The sequence below is a fragment of the Chiloscyllium punctatum genome, chromosome 15 (assembly GCF_047496795.1).
Source record: "Chiloscyllium punctatum isolate Juve2018m chromosome 15, sChiPun1.3, whole genome shotgun sequence".
NCBI lineage: Eukaryota > Metazoa > Chordata > Chondrichthyes > Orectolobiformes > Hemiscylliidae > Chiloscyllium > Chiloscyllium punctatum.
In genome coordinates, this window is record NC_092753.1 from 72931267 (window position 1) to 72945463 (window position 14197).

General features: G+C 39.0%; 1 protein-coding gene across 3 annotated transcripts; it reads right to left on the reverse strand.

The window, feature by feature from the left end:
• Positions 1 to 2681: 2681 nt before the first annotated feature.
• Positions 2682 to 13691, reverse strand: vgll3 (vestigial-like family member 3). 3 transcript variants are annotated; one of them, XM_072585465.1, is made up of 4 exons: positions 13367 to 13691; positions 11462 to 11699; positions 9091 to 9570; positions 2682 to 4494 (listed from the first exon to the last, which is right to left on the reverse strand). In XM_072585465.1, exons 1-4 carry the CDS (start codon positions 13478 to 13480, stop codon positions 4463 to 4465), a joined length of 864 nt encoding a protein of 287 aa, XP_072441566.1. In that variant the 5' UTR covers positions 13481 to 13691; the 3' UTR covers positions 2682 to 4462. The 3 variants fall into 3 exon arrangements, with proteins under 3 accessions (XP_072441566.1, XP_072441565.1, XP_072441568.1); XM_072585464.1 differs by having other exon boundaries at positions 11462 to 11702; XM_072585467.1 differs by lacking the exon at positions 13367 to 13691 and adding an exon at positions 12188 to 13118.
• Between the last annotated feature and the right edge of the window lie 506 nt (positions 13692 to 14197).

Below are 14197 nucleotides of genomic sequence, written 5' to 3' on the forward strand. Positions count from 1 at the left end.
ACCACGTGCAGTTTACTCTATCATGGACCTCATTCAATTTACTTAATCTCAGGGGGCGGGGGAAAGGAGAGGTTCTGCTGCTCCGGAAAGCCAAGATGGTTAGAACAAACCCCAGAACTCTCTCAACATTTAAAAAAAAATCCAGATCCTGTCATTTTCAGACTACTGGTTTCATAATGGGAGCAGATGTGAATTTTAGGATTCTCCCTTCAGAAGTTAGCACTGTACCTTCTGGAATTAACTTTGTCCCTCTTCTCACACGCCCACATTGCATAGGAAAACGCCTCCATGTGTAACAAGGTTAGAGATGTTTTGTTTTCATCGGACCCAGAAAGATACATCTGCAAAACGCAGAGATTCGAACATTATGAACTCTGACTATTCTGATTTAGAAAGTCGTTATAAAGCCATTTCACAGTCGGGGTTTGTTTTTCCGTGCATCACACGGATTTCTCATCCAATTGCAGTGCATGAGTTAATTTGTCTCTGGCGCACATGAGTAAACGAGAGTTCATATTATAATAAAACAAAGAATAGCCATTGCAGCAAATCGGAAACAAAAACGTTCCAACAAAGGGCCACTGTATTCGAAACATTGAATCTACTTTTTTCTCTCTCGAAGGATGCTGACAGACCTGTTGAGTTTCACCAGCACTTGCTGTGTTTATTTCGGTTCGTGGCGTACGCAGAAGAATTCCACAGCATTTCACTTCTGTTTCAGTTTGCGGATTGACACCAATGCCAAAATCCTTAATTCCAATTTTATTTCCTAGCTTTATATTTTATCTTAACACCACAACGCCTCAGACGGCATGTGCTCATGACCGCTAACGTTTATCAATTCCACAAAAGGTCCCCCCCCCCAAAGGTACAAGCCACTGCCCAAAGATTTCTCCCGCGGTCTTTAATGTTGCCGGTTGCAGCCACTTCTTGGTGAAATTAACCTGCCGTAGACCACTCTGAGCATTCTGTATTCTGTGGTGAGTAAAATAGGCGCAAAACCACCGGCGGGTCCACTATGGCCTCAATCCCCACTCACCCATGAAGATGATATGGAGATACACCATTTCAATTTCCCTGAGTCAGGTAGAATCAGTCGATGCTTATAACAAGCTGTGAGTTTCTGTTGTGTAAACATATTTGTCCTGGATGTTAATATGATTATTAATTGACGAAGGGATGGCACATAACGACTAAATACGGTTTTGTAGCCAAAATAAAAAGTAGAGGACCCGTCACTATTTCTAATCAACCTGTTCGGGCATATTATTACACACCTCTGGAGCAAAAATAGAAATTGCTGGAAATATTCAGCAGGTCCGGCAGCATCTGTGCACAGAAAAAAGAGTTAACTACTTGGATCGAGTGACCCTATCTCAGAACTCTCCCGGCTTAGAGGTAGGGACACTAGCGCTGCACGACAAGAGACTCATTTGGATTTTCGTACCGAACTAATTCATATTAACTACAAAGGCAAGTAAAGAAACTCCATTAGAGTTCAATGCTGTCGTTGCATACTTTAAGGAGTCATTTTTAACAGCTATTTCAATTGACAAATCTTTGAAATTTAGTGATTCAGTAACATCAGATGTGTTGATACAGCTGTTACTTTCCACAGACGGAAATGGGGAAATTTCGATTATGTTACAGATTTTCTCTTCAAAAATCAAGTATCCAGTGTCCAGATACCAATATGATAATTGTAACCGAATCTACAAGCCAATGAAGGTCACCCCTTTAGCAGCATCGTTACACAGGAATTGATATCTATAGTACACAATATACCTGGAGAAAATTATGGCAAGTGTTCCCGGTATAGTATTGGAAAACATTTATATAAAAGACTCTAAAAATTTTCTGTTGGGCTTATCATTGATTGCAATCATTGACATTTTCATGAAAGTAATGCTTTTCAAATTTAATAATCCAATTGATTATACTTTACACAATTACATTTTGGTCAATTCATTTTTGTGTGTTTGTCATTTTCTGTGTGCATTGCATTGTACAAATATCTGATTTTTGTTGATTCAAGTTGGTATATTCAATAGCCTGTTTTCCTTTACAGTTGGAAATGTGCAAACTCTGAGAGAGTTCATGTGTACCACAGTACACCTAGTTATATTTAGATTGTATTCCCTTTGGAAAGTTTCAAATGGGTAATTGCATGTGTTATGCTATTTTTGACAAGTGCCATCATTTGGGAGTTCACTCTTCCCACATCTGTCATTCTCAGAGTTTAATCCATTCTGTCTGCACTGTTTGGATGCAAGATAAAAGTTGCCCATTAACACACACCATGACAGCTGCAGAAATTTTAACAGAGAACAAATTTATAACAAACTTTTTGTATGACCCACAGATGGTTTAAATCTGATCCATCAACAATTTCACTATTGGGTGAAATTACATTGAGTGTGGGTTCTGTACAGAGAAAATAAAAATGACTGAAGTTATTATTCCTCTAGGAATTGGCCTAATTTTGTTTATATAAATATGCAACACCTCCAAACAAGACACAATGTTTAATACTCTGTCAGTTAGAACATAATGGTATAAGATATAATCAGATAGTTAAAAATAAAACTCAGACCACAAGAGATTTAACAAAGTATCATCATTATTTGCAATTTGAATTATTTACAAAGCATAAGAACATGAGTTAAAATAAAATTCTCCTTCAAACAGTAATTAAAAATCATGCAGTTGAAATATGGGTAATAGTTCCAACAAGTTTTTTTTAATTATCATCAACAATGCATTTTACAGTTTTCTGTAAAAAAAATAACACCCAAACATATTCAGAGAAATTTGCCACAAAATGTTCTATTGATTTTTGCCTCACTTTATGCACTTGTAAACAGAGAATGTTATATGTAACATCTTGGAAGAAATATATTCAACACAGAATCCTGACTGCTTTTAAGAAAAAATGTCCAAATTCAAACAGAACTTTCAAAATTGATCATAGGCAAGAATGTTACCATGTTGTACATAGTTGAAATAAAATGTGGAGCTAAAATGTCATTCATCCTGTTCAGAATGACTTAGTTTGCATTTTAGCTCAAGCAGTTGAGTTTTGGGTGCATTATTTTATCACTAACTTTTTAACATGAATTGCTGAGTCTGGATTTTTTTTTAAAAAGGCATGAATACAAACTATCACCTGATGAAGGAGCGTTGCTCCGAAAGCTAGTGTGCTTCCAATTAAACCTGTTGGACTATAACCTGGTGTTGTGAGATTTGTAACTTTGTACACCCCAGTCCAACACCGGCATCTCCAAATCATGAATACAAACAAATGTGAAATGTTGAGTTTTATAGTTTCCTATGAATTGAGGGCAATTTTCTTCACTTTCCCAAAGCATATTTTGTACAGCCTTCATACTTGTCACCATAAGCGTTTGGTTTTTTTTAAAAATAAAATACTAAAGGGAAGAAGGTTACCTTTTTAATAGAACAAAGTATAAAATAAGGACAACCATAAATGGATTAAAAGTTCTATTGCATTTGAAAGGTGCTACATTATTTTTCTCTTTGTGGATGCCATACAATGTTAAGGATGAATGTCAAGTTTATAAAGTTTACCTTATGACAATCAATTATTAAAAATTTTGAAGGAAGCAATCCTTGTAGAATATAGATGAAAAAGACCTTGGTGTCCTAAGAAGTACCTTTTTCAGTAGAAAAATCTGCCCCCTTTTCCCCCCCTCTTTGGTTTCAAAACAATGTTGTTATCTTACTTCTACTTCTATCAATTTTTGTTTGCAATAAGTTGGTGGTTAAACCAATATGCTGAATACCAACAAAATGAACATATTGCTATAGTAAGACTAAATGAAAGAACATTAAACCTGTATTCAATTTAGGACATGGTAAAAGTGCTACTGCAGTCCACAAATGATTAACTATACTTAAATTAAAAAAAAATGAAATCAAGAAAAAAAAAATGTAGGAATCCCTGGAAGAGTCACATTACATTTTTAACAAGATCAGAGTAATAAACAGTTATAAAAAACTCCAATACTTCACATACTTTTAACCACAAAAATAAAAGAATTTATGTTGTGCCTAATACAATTTTCCACTCAGTGCTTCACTCTCCATAAACTTTTACTTGAAGCTGATCTTTATCCAACAGATTCTGCTAATGGTCCTGTAGAGTGATCAAATTCTACAAAAAACAGGCTATGACACTCTTTTCCAGATGCTGAAATTAGATAGCCTTGTTATTTCACTGCAACAATAATTGTTGATTCACTTCACCACTTTCACTTCAAATCATCATTTATTCTCCAAATTTACTTTTCATTTCATTAAAACATTTTGCCAGCTTTCTCAGAGTACACTCTTATAGAAACCCCGTATTTTCCATCATTACAATTTCTGAAGGTAATTGGTCAAAAGCAAATATTTTGGGTCATTACTTCAATTCCATCAGATTGCAGAGATGAATTTTTCATCAGCCTGTGAGAGATCCACCGTACCAAAGGGCTGAAATCAATAGGAAATGGAAACATTTCAGTTACAAAATGGTTAAAAAGGATAAATATGAACCATGTAAGTTCTTTGCTTTATCACTTTACTATAAGAACCAGGTATCTAACTACATCACAAAACTAAGTTCTAAATATAGCTTTACAATTTACCATGATCTTAAAGTTATCTTTATTTTTAGACAAATGAAAAAGTAGTATTTGAAACCTCATTCAAGTTAATCAACCTGAACTGTTAAAATGTTCACAGGTTAGTAAAAAGGGGAATGCACAATATTTTCAACTGTAATAAGAGGAAGATAATATGGTATTTTATTATGATTATGAAAAGTAATAATCCAGTATATTTGTTTTAAGCTGTTGACTCCTATTGATTGAAGTTACAACTGTAATATTAGTAAACCATGTATTTTTTTTGTGCATCAGCCTTACACCTTTGGTTCAGCACTTACAAAATTAGACAATTTACTTCTGAAATGTGTCAAAGAAAGAAATACATTGTCAAAAGATTTCAGGCAAACTCTGTTCAGGGAAAATTCTCTAGCCAGTTAAAATATTTTAAACAAAGGTACAGCTTTTTCTTTTAAATGCTAGTAATATAACAGTTTTGGAACACTGATTATAAATGTGTCACACAATGGTTGCACATCAATTTTCCTTAAGAGGTCCCTTCAAGAGGGATTTTGCCATTTTGTCCTTTCCTGTAAGATGGAACAACTCGAGGATAGCGATCACATCAAAGAATGAAAACAAGAGCTTTTAGAATGAGTCGTTAGGTTGGTCATTTCTTTTTTTAAATCAGCAATACAGTTGCATTGACATCATTCAGCTCTTCAGTTTGTTAAAGGAGCATGCCATGTTGAGAAATAAAAATGAGAGACTATGGTTTAATAAATTCCTTATTAAATAAATAGAATATGGATGGATACCATATTGCATATTTCATAATATAATTGTTTTTTTTCCATTCGTTGTGACAGCAAATTAAGAATACAGTGTGAAAAATTAATAGTTTGCAAGCATTATAATGTTTAGGTAATAGTCCTAATTCTCAGGTGCCATACTTTATTATTTTGGGAATGCTCCTCCAAAATAAGTCAACTTCTTTAGATTGTTAAAAGCAGGAAGCAATCCCCAAGCCAATTTTTTATTTGTTCCTTTTCCTCTAAATTAAGTTAGTCCCTGTTTTGGTGTTCACCTTTTTGGAAACACTAAGACATTATATCTACAACAAACGATGGCATATTTCCAATTTTCTATTACGTCTCTCCTAAAGATAATCACATGAAATTTTAATCATTAGCTCCTGTTAATTGTATACAGATTTTTAAAATAAAGATTGTTGTAGCAATGAGTCACCTCTCAAGTCCCTTCCGACAAAATAATTTACAGCCATGTTGTCACCAGTCTGAATTTACACAGCAGCCAGCTGATGTTGTATAACTTCAGATTGAGTTTCCACTGGAGCACTCATTCATTTGGTGGAAGCTGGTCCATGGACATGCTGGTAGAGAAGGCTACCACTTCTATGTGGGAAAGGGTAGGTTCCATATTTCTGTGAAAATCCCTGTGTCAAGTTCATGCTAGATTTCCCCATGCTCCTTGGCACTGAAGACAAGCTTTTTAGCAGTCTTCCCAAGACAATGAGTACTTTGTTTTGCATACTGATAAGTGTGTCTTCTGAATGGTACTGTATTGAAGTGCTCACTTCAAATGTCTACAGCAAACCTCACATGACCTTGCCTTCTGGCTAGCTGGCATCTTTGCCCTTTGGCAAGGCTGCAGATATTCAATCATCTTTCATGTGCCGATTGTACTTCATCATCATCTCAATTACATGCAGTGTCAATATCTGAGCTACTGGCTGTGATTATAAAATCATGTGACAGTATTATGCCTTCATCATGCTGTGCTTTAACTGCTTGGACAATTTGCATGTGATGGACATCTGAAAGATAAAGGCATGCAGGTAAGGGTTGGTATGGAAAGTGGGGGTGGATGCGAGATAGAATGTGCATGTTTACACCATCTGTGATTCTTAAATCAGAAAATAAAAGTGTAGGATAAGGATTTGGTAGGATGTGAGAAGGAGGAGTAGTTGCGTAGAGATCATTATCTTTGATGATTTCAGCCCTTCAGTTGGCATGATCAAGATTTTGATGGTGATTTAAAGAGTGTCAGAGGCTCCTACTGTCATTATAGACTATAATATTTGAAAATGTCTCATTAATCTTATTGATTCAGATGGGGCTATTGAACTTTTTAGTCGACATTCATATCCTTGTCCTTGCATTGCCCTCCACACCGATACATTCCAATGGATAGCCTGATACCTGCTTTTTCCTAAGTCCCTCTAAAATGGGAGACAGGTTGGGAGTAGATAAGAAGGCAGTTTGTCGGCCACTTGTTGTGTTTAATAATGTCCCTATAGCTTCAAGCACATCAGCAAAAGATCAAACATTCAGCCCAGTACATGTTTGGTAGTAGAAACAGTCAAGGGCTCCAGTCACTAAAGATAGTCAGGGCTCTGGTTATTGGAGACATTAATATTTTGTGTATTCAGGAGGGGGAGAGTCTGAGTTGGTGCAAATTCCAGGTTTCAGACTGACAAAGTTATGGATATCAGAAATGGTCTGGTTACAGAAAGGGTTTTGAAAACAAAATAGAATAATTGTGTTAAGCCTGGTAGACTATATACATATACAAATACTTTGAGCTATTGTCATTGAAGTCAATAAAGTTCAGGTGGAAAATGTAAGATTTTTTTCCTTAGGTTGGGAAGTTGCTAGTGATACACTATAAATTTTAAAACAGACGTCAAGTGACCAAGGTAAGTTAAGAGAATTTTGTTTTTCATTTGACAGTAGATGGGGCAGAGATTAGAGAAGAAATCTGGATAATATTTCAAAGGAAGAAAGATTCTGGACAATAGAGAGACAGGAGGGAATGGGATTCATTTTGGATTGCTCTAATGAAGAGCCAGAATTGTCACAGTGGGCTGAATAATCACTGTGGGGAAACTTTCATTGTTCATACTCATTAATTTCCACCTTTGTTATTTGTCTTGCTGCAGTTATAAATATTTAAATGCTGTTGTTAACAATTAAATTCAATATGTTTAAATTTATACATTCCTAGTCTAATGTCAACCAGAAAATTAATAAAAATCAGAGTCATACAGCACAGAAACAGACCCTTTGGACCAACTCATCTATGCTGACCAAGTTTCCCAAACTAAACTAGTCCCACTTGCCTGAGGTTGCCCCATATCCTTCTCAACCTTTCTTATTCATTTACCTCCCCCAAATGTCTTTTAAAGGTTGGAACTGCACCTGCATCCACCATTTTCTCTGGCTGCTCATTCCACATATGAACATATCTGTGTGAAAAAGTTGCCCCTCAGGTCCCTTTTAAATCTTTCTCCTCTCACCTTAAAATTATGCCCTCTAGTTTTGAATTCTAGAGAGAAGACCTTTGCTATTCGCCTTATTGTGTCTATCATGATTTTATAAGCTTTCATAAGGTCAACCCTCAACCTTCTACACTGCAGCGAAAAAAGTCCCAGCTTATCCAATCTATCCTTATAATTCAAACTCTCCAATCCCGGTAATACTTTGAGTCTTTTCTGCATCCTCTCCAATTTAAAAATATCCTTCCGATAGCAGTGTGAGCAGAATTGTACACAATATTCCAAAAGTGGCCATACCAATGTCTTGTACAACCTCAACATGACATTTCCAATTCCTACATTCAATGATCTGAGCAATGAAGGCAAGCATGCTAAACACCTTCTTAACCATCCTGTGTACCTATGATGCAAATTTCAAAGAATGATATGAGGGTGATGGTCTAGTGGTATTATCATTGGACTGTTAATCCAGAGAGCTTGGTAATGTTTTGTGACCCAGATTTGAATCCCCCCCATATGGTGGGATTTGAATTCAATAAAAATCTGGAATTTAGAGCCTAATGATGACCACGAACCATTGCTAATCGTTAGAAAAACCCATCTGGTTCACTAATGCCACTTTAGGAAGGAAACTCCCATCCTTACCTGGTCTGGCTTACACTCCAGACCCACAGCAATGTGGTTGATTCTTAACTGCCCTCTGGGCAATTGGGAATGGGTAATAAATGTTGGTCTAGCTGGTGATTCCCACATCCTGTGAATGAATAATAAAAGAACAAAAAAAGTGTTCCTGAACTCCTAGGTCTCTGTTTGAGAAGACAACTCAGGGCCCTACATGTCCTGCCCTTGTTTGTTTTACCAAAGTGAACCCTCAGCTCATGGGCCCAACTGATCAAGATCATTTTGTAATCTTAAAAAATCTTCTTTACTGTCCACAAAACCACCAGTTTTAGTATCATCTATAAAGATACTAACCATGCTTCCTAAATTCTCATTCAAATTGTTTATATAAAATTAGACCCAGCACTAATCCCTGCAGAACACTGGTGGTCACAGGCCTTCAGTCCAAAAAAAACCTTCCAAAGTGATATTCTTCTTTGAAGTAAAAAGACAAAAATCTTTTCAAAATGCTGTTGCCATTATAGCCTGCACTAACAATTGCCAGAAAATAAAAATGCTGCTCACCTGTGTCAAAATTTACGGCTTGTGCCATCTCAAGAGTTCCATGAAAGGCTCCAGTCCAAGATGAACCAGCAGCAGGGTCTGTCTTTGTGATTTCACCAGGTGTTGTGGTAATCCTAGCAGCTCTCACTGATGGTACCAATAATGACCCATAACGTGGGTCTAAATGTGGACTGTGATGGTGGGTGTGGGCATGTGGATGATGCATATGTGGGTAAACCTCATGAACAAGTGGATAGCTGGAACTCCCTTGTGATGACAATGTGTAGGGCCACGGCTCAACATTGGATGGGGGAGCACTGGCTTGGTGTAGTCCATGTCCTGGCCAAGCCATGGGGTCTGGGGAATGAAAGACACTACCAGTTGCAGCAGAGATATCAGGGTGACTCGCATTCAGAGCTGGAGGTGCTGGGGCTTGGTAAGTACTGCTCCAGAAAGAAGCAGGGAAATTATTCTTCTGATTTGTAGAAAATGGCAGTCCTTCTGAAAAGAAAAGGAAAAATAATTAATATTCACTTTGAATTAGTATTTGTAAAATGCTGCAATACATATAGACTAAATGCATACATTTACATAGTGACTGCAAATCGTTCCCGTATCAAATAACTATCTATATTACTGTGCAAGAGATAGCAGATTTAAAGAAACAGCTAATGTAATCATATAGTCATGGAGTTGTACAGCATTGAACAGACCCTTCGGTCCCTCATCCTTCACAATAGAAAGACGCAAAAGGTCTGGTAACATCTATAAAGAGGGAAAGTTGGAGTTTTTTTTAGACCAATATGAATTGAAGAGCAATTATTTATTCTTTATTCTGTTCAAAAATGTGTGTGGGTGGGGAAGAAAAGTGGAACAGCAGGAAAGTTCAAGGAAAGGGCAGAGGTGGAGAGAGCTTAGAAATCAAAAGTGCTATGGACCAAAAAGCAAAGTGAGTAGTAATGGTTGTGGTTTGTGAGCAAAGGATCGGTGTTAAAGGCAGAATGAAAGGCAACTGTGACTGCAACCAAAAATATGAACGCAAGATACGGGCATTGTAGCGGGAGGCGGGGGGAGGTCGGGGTGCAGCGGATATCAGAATGGGGAACAGAGTTCATGCTCGGAAGTTGTTGAGCTTCATGTCCAGTTCAGAGGCTGTGAAATGTCTAACCGGAAAATGAGACGCTGTTCCTTCAGTTTGCTTTGGGCTTCACTGCAGCAGGGAGAGAGACCAGATCTGTTAACAGGGGAACAAAGTGGTGGATCTGGAAGCGACAGATGACCAGCAGGTCAGGATTACCTTCACGATAATCAACTAAGCAAAAATGAAAAAAAAAGGTGCGTTCAGAAAAAAAACGCAAAGGCCATTCAATATGACTAGATTCTTTAAGAAAATAGGAATTGACATGAAGTACTGTGCTTGTCCAGGAGCTGTGAGCCTTCTCTCAAGATCTCTGCAAGTGGATTACTCAGCCAGCTGGAGGAAAACAGCATCTGAAAAATCACTGGAATATCTGGTGACAGAATCGGTTCCGAGCCCCTTTATTTCCCCTAACGGTTTGGCAAACGCTTTTTTTTTAACCTCCCTCTCTCTGTAGTGGGAGTGTTATTTTAATTTGTGTGTTCTGAACCCAGTTTTCCCCATTTTTATTCACTGACATCTTGTTAGAATTGCAAATATTCCAGCAGACTCTCTCGTCACGTTGCGACGCATTCAAACCCCAAACCGGTTGGATTTAGTGATGGAGAGCGGTGGGTGGACAGGGATTCACAGCAGCTGCAATATTGGAAAAAGAGGCTACGTGGAGTAATCTGTGCAGTTCCAATGCATCAAAGAGGTGGTGAAATAAACAAAAAAAGGTAAACTCGCCGAGGGTTGGATTTCATAGAAGGATAAGGCAGCTTTGTGGACAGAAGCCGTCAGTATATTTTGTCCTTTCGCAAGTTTGCGAAATTCAGTGTGTTTCTGTAAAGAAAACGCGGAATTGTGCACTTAAACGGTAAAGGCGAGCGAAAATCCGATATGCGATCTCTCTGAAAATCGTTGGACGGGTATTTACCCTTCGAAGTATCGAGTGTAGAGCATGAATTTGACGCATTGCAACTGCCTACCTGTAAGATGTATGAAATTACAAATGATAAACGACAATTTTTAAAAATCGCTGTATATTGGATCGGAGCGAGTAATAAAGTTCAAATATTGCCCGTCAGTGACATTTCCCTTCTCCAAATGTAAATGGGATGTTTCCTCTCCTGAAGTGGAGTGCTCCAGGGCAACCATCTACCTCCTTAGCGTGTGCACTAAGTAAACGCCCTCAGCATTTCCTCATTGACCAATAACGTCCCCAAAATCCGTTGGGGATTCTCTAAAGTTTCCAGGAGTAGTTTTCCCTACCTTTCCAGGCGGCGCTGGAAGAAGCCAGCGGCTTGGAGTTGCGGTTGTCGCTGGGGAAGTTGCTCAGGGCCCGGCTGAAGTGTTCATCGACCACGGCGCCGATGTCCCCCTGGAAGTAGGTGAGCAGCACGCATCTGGAACTGATATACTCGGCCTCAGGGGCTTGGTCCTTTTCGCCCTCTTTGCTTTGCGAGTTGTTCTCCGTGGACTCCTGCATCTTGCTGTACAGGGCTAACTTCTGCTGCAAGGAACAAGTGGCAGATCAGACACAATGTAATCTCACCACAGCAACACGGACAAGAGACGCAGATCCCCTGTTTGAGAAGCAAATTGTATTTACTGCACCCTCCACTGCAGCGAGCGAGAGAGAGAGAAAGCTCTGTCTTAATTCTAAAAAAAATACAAGAATGAACTGTCACGCCAGAAAACATTCGCATTAATTTCACTGGAAAGTTTCGTAACAGGAACTTCGCTCATATTCTGAGAAGGGTACAGACAAACATATGATCCAAACTTATAGACTAAATTCTCTATTCCAAGATGTCAGTGAGATGACAGCGCTTGCTGAACGGAATATTATCAAAATGCTATTTTTATATCGTTAATATTAAACACGATCTATTTATTAACAGAATATATATATATAGACTAGTCCGCTTAAGAAAACACTATCATGTAGCTCATGTGTTTAGTGTACAAGATAAAAAGAAAATTCAAATCAGGGACCCTTAAGTCACAGGGAACCGCCAGACCGCCAAGATTTCAAATCGTCTCTCGCGTTCATTTCCAAGGGAAAAAATTTCGGTTCATTGTTGCTGTAATATCATTCCCCACAATATCCCTTGAAAATGTCGCTTTCCCACGGTTTATTACTGCGGTCTAGCCTGTCTGCTTGCAGAACTATTCACATCTTGAATGAGTTTAGCGTGGCATTATATAGTTTATTCAATACACATTATCCAAATCACTTTGCACTGCGGTAAATTACAGCGTTATCCTAATTCACTTGCTCCATTCACGTGTGTTCACCACTTGCATTAATTGGGAGTTTTTCATAAGAATATTTTATTTCTTGTACTTCTGTCCAGCGATATAATTGTCCATTGATTTGATATCTGCTCAGAAAGAAATTCCAGGGGCCTTAAAATAAAAGGCAGCGAAAAAGTCAACGTTAGATCGGAGAGAGAATCCCGTTGGATTTGAAATGTTTCTATCTTCACGGATGCTGCCAGACCCGATGATATTTTCCAATAACTCTCTGCCTATATTTCAATAGTTAGGCGGTTGTAAGCTGGCAAGTGAGGGGCAAATATTAATTGGGTGGCGCATTTCCAACGTTATTCCGTTGTAATTTAGTGCCACACCATTCAAATTTGGCCATAAACTCCAAATCTCTCCTTTTGTATTGAACGTGAGGTTTTGTTTTATTAACCAAGGCTGTGAGAATGTGCTGTCACAGTGCATCAGATACAAAAGAAAAGTTTCGTTTTCTGTTTAAATGGTCGGCTCGAAGATGTCTTCAATATAAATCGAGGGTCTCATGCTGACAATTGGATATTTCTCTTCCTAGAAATAATGTATCCTCGACCTGTGTGCGAGGGAGTGCTGCGAAGCTAACTCTGGGAGCTTACACCGCTCCGGCTCTCGGGCTGCTATGCAGAGAATTTCAGAGCGAGTTGGTCAGACATATCCAAGAGATCGCGTCATGTGTTGTCAAACGGAATGAAGAAACCACAACGGAATTTGACAGCTGACTTGTAGCCAGTTTACAAGGCAGCTGCTAATTCGCCTCTTGTCCAATTCCTCCCCCCACCCAACCAACTACACACACCCAAAGCCTTCACCCATGTTTGTCTCAATCAGATGTCAGTCAGACTTTGGCAGCTGTACTTCTTCCCCCCTTACCTGCTGAGAGTGATGATGACGGTAACAGGCTGCGGTGTACGCGGCTGCAGCGGCTGCTGGCAAATACTGATGGGCTCCATAAGACTGATGGTATCTAACGTCCAGACAACTCATGACCGAGCATTGACGGTGCGGGCTGGGTTAAAGTGGATCTTACGCGGGGCTAGTCCCTTGCATCCTGACTTTATAAACGCTCTCCGGACTGAACAGGCAATTGAGGCGATTTGCATGAAGATAATGCGAGGCCCCCTCCGCCTGGCCGGTGCCGGGACTGGGGGAGAAAGTTTTTTTTGTGTGGGAGGTGGGGGTGTCAAGCGATTGATCGGAACATCAGCAACTCCGCCCGCATCCAGGGGATTGGACCAGGCACAGCCCACCCTCCTTTCTCCCATTGGACAGACCACCAGCAAGTACCACCCACTCCCGACCCCACAGTCGATTTGAAATTCCGTTCCTTTCCTTTCAATCTTTTATCCTTTAACTTTTATAACATGTGCAAATCACCGGGCCAAATACGCTGGACCTGTTTTAAATGTCCAGAAAATACTGTTGGTATTTATCTCATGAAGGTTTCCCCAGACAGCAGCTGGGTGTGGTTGGGATAGAGATAAGGTGAACGCTTTCCGCGGAGGCTTTAGGGCAATTTGAGAAATCCTGTGACCGGCACCTGCAGAGTGCATCACTGACTCTATAATGAACACTGCCAAATCTGGCAATCGGTTTTGCAGTGTCCTGCTACACTTATCGAGCATTTGGACACTGAGTGTCGACTAATACCCAACTCAAATTCATAGACTCTCGACAGCGTGAAAGCAGGCCATTGGTCAGACA

Coding starts and splice junctions, on each gene's coding strand:
- vgll3 (XM_072585464.1), bottom strand. CDS start 13,480: ATGAGTTGTCTGGACGTTAGATACCATCAGTCTTATGGAGCCCATCAG. Junction 11,703..13,366: donor GTCATCATCACTCTCAGCAG/GTAAGGGGGGAA, acceptor TGTTCCTTGCAG/CAGAAGTTAGCCCTGTACAG. Junction 4,495..9,090: donor AGCCGTAAATTTTGACACAG/GTGAGCAGCATT, acceptor TATTGATTTCAG/CCCTTTGGTACGGTGGATCT.